Source organism: Perognathus longimembris, chromosome 7 (genome assembly GCF_023159225.1).
Source record: "Perognathus longimembris pacificus isolate PPM17 chromosome 7, ASM2315922v1, whole genome shotgun sequence".
NCBI lineage: Eukaryota > Metazoa > Chordata > Mammalia > Rodentia > Heteromyidae > Perognathus > Perognathus longimembris.
In genome coordinates, this window is record NC_063167.1 from 17,512,059 (window position 1) to 17,516,586 (window position 4,528).

Consider the following 4,528-nt stretch of genomic DNA (forward strand, 5'->3'; position numbering starts at 1 on the left):
TATGGCTCAGGAGGTAGGAGTGCTCGCCTTGAGCAAAAAGAAGCCAGGGATAGTGCTCAGGCCCTGAGTTCAAGCCCCAGGATTGGCAAGAAAGAGAGAGAGAGAGAGAGAGAGAGAGAGAGAGAGAGAGAGAGAGAGAGAGAGAGAGAGAGAGAAAGGAGGAGGAGGAGGAGGAGGAGGAGGTGGAGGAGGAGGAGGAGGAAGGAAGGAAGGAAGGAAGGAAGGAAGGAAGGAAGGAAGGAAGGAAGGAAGGAAGGAAGGAAGGAAGGGATTGGATCTTGAGGTTCTAGGAGTGGGGATGGGGGTAGAGGGAAAGAACTCTAGACAGATTGTATAATTGCAGAAAAATTAAGCCAGGAACATGTTGGGCTGGATGCATTGAGCAAGTAGTAGAGCTGGGAACGTGGCTTAGTGGTAGAGTGCTCGCCTAGCATGAAGCCATGGGTTCAACTCCTCAGCACCACATACACACAAAAAGCTGGAAGTGGGCACTGTGACTCAAATGGTAGAGTGCTAGCCTTGAGCAAAAGAAGCCAAGAACAGTGCCTCAGGCCCTGAGTCCAAGCCCTAGGACTGGCCAAAAATAAATAAATACTATGCCAATATTGAGGCTTGAACTCAGGGTCTGGGCACTGTCTCTGAGCTTTTTTGCTCAAGTTTAGTATTCTACTACTTTGAACTACAGCACCACTTCCAGTTTTTCCAGGGGTTAATTGGCGATAAGCATCTCAGACTTTCCAGCTTGGGCTGGCTGTGAGCCACAGTCCCCAGATGTCAAGATCTCAGCCTCTTGAGTAGCTAGGATTACCTGTGTGAGCCACCGGTGACTGGCTTAGTCTTATGTTTACTCAACATGGGAGGCTGATGAAGGAAGATAAATTTTAAGTACAGAAGCTCAGTAGTTCAAGACTAGCCTGGGCAATATAGAGAGCCCCGATCTCAAAATATTATTACAACGACGACTTCTATTACCTCTATTTTACAAAATGGAAGCTCAGAAAAGAAAACTGCACCAGGCCCCCTATATTTTTTAACTGCAGTATAATATACACAGTCAATTAAACAAATACGAAAAATATTGGTGAGAACGCTAACTGTTCCAGACGTTATGCTAAGCCGCACAGGGCTTTTTTTCAACCCCTTCCACTTCCAGGTATCTAAGAAGAGGTCTTTGTTTTATAGTAAATCTCCCCTTCTGTTTGTCTTGCAGCTCCCTTCGCTGGGCTCTTTCCTCCAGTGTTGTCGAAATCGAAGATCAGGGATAACATCTCTGGTCAGAAAAACCTCCCGGAGATTTTTCCACACAAAAACATCTCCCAGTCGTAGAGCACGAAAAATGCAAATGTTTTCCTAGAGGCGGGTTTCGAGCCCCAAGGGAATGCTCCGGAGGGCGTCCCTTTGTGCGCATGCTCGGCAGTTACTCAAACTCGAAGGAGCTATTTCTGTCCTTCTCGGCATCCGTTAGTCATGGGGGCGGTGACAGTGAGACGTGCGCGACGTCATTTCCTGCCGGAAATGGGAAGGAGAAAAAGGGAGGGCCGTTGCCTTCTAGGGTCCTGGGGGCGCTCACGTCCTGTGAGGGCTTGGAGTGGCGTTGTCGCCCGGAGTCTGCAGGGTGCACGGCTGGATTTACGTGCGGCTGTGGGAGAACCTGCAGCAGCCTGGGAGTTGTGGTCCTGGTGTAAGTGCTCACGTGTCCTGGATGCCGGCGTCGGGCCGGCAGTACCAACATCTTAGGCTTGGCATGGTTCATTCTATTATTTGTTTTTTATGCATGGATCGTTGTGAAAGGCATTTTCAGAGGCAGAATCTTTTTTTTTTTTTTTTTTGGCCAGTCCTGGGCCTTGGACTCAGGGCCTGAGCACTGTCCCTGGCTTCTTCCCGCTCAAGGCTAGCACTCTACCACTTGAGCCACAGCGCCGCTTCTGGCCATTTTCTGTATATGTGGTGCTGGGGAATCGAACCTAGGGCCTCGTGTATCCGAGGCAGGCACTCTTGCCACTAGGCTATATCCTCAGCCCCAGAGGCAGAATCTTTTGATTCTCTGCAGTTTGCTCTACCACTGCCTTGCCTTCCCGTGCGCGTCCCTGGTCTCTCCCCGTCCCCCATGCCCTCCTCTGTGAAATGAAGGGGAGACAAGGCTCCGAAGTCACTTTTCCAGCGTTTGTGTTGTGTCCTCGAGACGGTCTCACTGTAGCCCCGACTGACGTTTTAGACCTCAGGTTCAGGAACGTCCATTGTGTCATTGGAGCCTGCATAGATAGCCTCAGGGGTTAAGTATAATCGGCCCCCTTTCAAAAGAAAGAAAAGAAAACCCAACAGTGAGTTTCAGGACAAGAGATCACACAATTTTTCGCAAGATTGCACAGATAACCTTCGTAATTTATAGAATTTGCGACTAGAAGGTTGTGTTGTAACGACTTGGCCAGGTCTCACGTTTTTTGTTTTTGTTTTGTACAACAGGTTCTGAAACTCACCTTCTAAGCAGATAGAAAGTTTCGAATGAGTTCATCTTGATTTCAACTAATATCACAGCGAGTCTGGTGTCCCTCTGCCACTGTGAGATATAAACAAATATAACCTTCAGGTGTATCCTGTGATTTATCTTACTGGGAGCTGAGTCCAGTTCTGCTGTCTTTGAGTTAATCAGACATAATGGAGGCACCCCCAGTCACCATGATGCCCGTTACTGGGGGCACTGTAAACATGATGGAGTACTTGCTGCAAGGTAAGTAAACCAGAAAGGTTTTGTTGTTGTTGTGGCACTTGAACTCAGGGCCCGAGCTTTATCTCTGAGCTCTATTTGCTCATGGCTAGGGCTCTACCACTTTGAGCCACATCTCCACTATAGGTTTATTGGAGATAAGAGTGTCTCTTGGGAACTTTTCTGCCAAGGCTATCTTTGAGCTTAGATCCTCAGATTTCAGTCTCCAGAGTAGCTAGGATTACAGGTATGAGCCACCTGCAACTGGTTTCAGGAATGTTTGTTTCTTTTCTTTCCTGAGCTCTTTTTGCTCAAGGCAAGTGCTCTACCAAAGCTCCACTTCTGGCTTTTTGGTGGTTACTGGAGATGAGAGTATCATAGACACCAATCAGTATCATTACAGTCTAGATAGCTCCTGTGGCTGGAGATTATTATTACCAAGAAAGGCCCAAAGACATTCTAGCACCAAATAAAGAAACACAACCTCATTGTGCAGTAGTTTGGTGGGATAACTTCTCCAGAATCTCCTGGATTGGGCCTTTGTCTTCACAAAATGTTGCACTAAACTACTTTGTTTGGTGGGTTTTTTTAATCTTTAGCTCATTGCATGATAGAAAAATAAAAGCTGGAACTCTGGTGCTTTTTCCCTCTTTAGGAAGTGTTTTAGATCACAGTTTGGAAAGCCTCATCCACCGCCTTCGGGGTTTGTGCGACAACATGGAACCGGAGACTTTCCTTGACCATGAGATGGTATTCCTACTTAAAGGCCAGCAGGCCAGCCCATTTGTTCTAAGGGCCCGACGATCTATGGACAGGGCAGGGGCACCTTGGCACCTACGCTACCTGGGACAACCAGAAATGGGAGACAAGAATCGCCATGCCCTGGTGCGGAACTGTGTGGACATTGCCACATCTGAGAACCTCACTGACTTTTTGATGGAAATGGGCTTCCGCATGGACCATGAGTTTGTTGCCAAGGGACACTTGTTCCGTAAGGGCATCATGAAGATTATGGTATACAAGATTTTCCGAATCCTGGTGCCAGGGAACACAGACAGCACTGAAGCCTTATCACTCTCCTATCTTGTAGAATTAAGTGTTGTTGCACCAGGTGGACAAGACATGGTCTCTGATGACATGAGGAACTTTGCTGAGCAATTGAAACCTCTGGTTCATCTAGAGAAAATAGACCCCAAAAGACTCATGTAACTAAGAGGGTTGGGCCTTCTTTTTTGTTTTGTTTTGTAGTGGTTCTTCAGCTTGAACTCAGGGCCTAGGTGGTGTCCTGAGCTTTTTTTTGCTCCTTCTACCAGTTGAGCTGCCGCTCTACTTCCGGCTTTGCAATGGTTAATTGGTGATAAGAGTCTCATGGACTTTCTTTCCCTGGCTGGCTTTGAACCATGATCCTTGGATCTCAGCCTCCCATGTAGCTAGGATTACAGGCGTGAGCTAGAGGCCCATGGCTTTAGTACATCTTTGAGGCCTATCCTCAATTGTTAGGAAGATAATACAAATGCCCCATTCTGCCACTGCCAGCCAGTCCATTTTCCTTCAAGAAGAACAGTTCTTTGCACTGTTTTCTTCATGTAATGATTTGACATCATGACAGACTTTAAAATAAAGGCTCAGAATGACATGGAGAGTTTGTCTTACTCCTCTGCACAAAAGTGGAAACTGGGATTAAATCGGTTAAGTAAAGTATAATTGGTAGGTATAGAGGCTCGTACCTATAATCCTAGTATTTAGGAAGCCAAGGCAAGAGGAACATGACCTTTAACTTTTTTTTTCTTTTTTTTCTTTTTTTGCCAGTCCTGGGGCTCGAAC

At 46.9% G+C, this 4,528-nt stretch overlaps 1 protein-coding gene across 2 annotated transcripts; it reads left to right on the top strand.

Annotated features, from left to right (window-relative positions):
* The first annotated feature begins 1,528 nt into the window (after positions 1 to 1,528).
* Med18 (mediator complex subunit 18) lies at positions 1,529 to 4,014 on the top strand. 2 transcript variants are annotated; one of them, XM_048350641.1, is made up of 3 exons: positions 1,529 to 1,681; positions 2,464 to 2,728; positions 3,360 to 4,014. In XM_048350641.1, the coding sequence occupies exons 2-3, from the start codon at positions 2,656 to 2,658 to the stop codon at positions 3,911 to 3,913; spliced, it is 627 nt and encodes a 208-aa protein (XP_048206598.1). In that variant the 5' UTR covers positions 1,529 to 1,681; positions 2,464 to 2,655; the 3' UTR covers positions 3,914 to 4,014. The 2 variants fall into 2 exon arrangements, with proteins under 2 accessions (XP_048206598.1, XP_048206599.1); XM_048350642.1 differs by having other exon boundaries at positions 2,588 to 2,728.
* The last annotated feature ends 514 nt before the right edge of the window (positions 4,015 to 4,528 follow it).

Excerpts from the sequence above, each read along its gene's own strand:
- Med18 (XM_048350641.1), top strand. The coding sequence starts at position 2,656 with ATGGAGGCACCCCCAGTCACCATGATGCCCGTTACTGGGGGCACTGTA. Across the intron at positions 2,729-3,359 it reads GATGGAGTACTTGCTGCAAG|GAAGTGTTTTAGATCACAGT; the intron begins GTAAGTAAACCA and ends TTCCCTCTTTAG.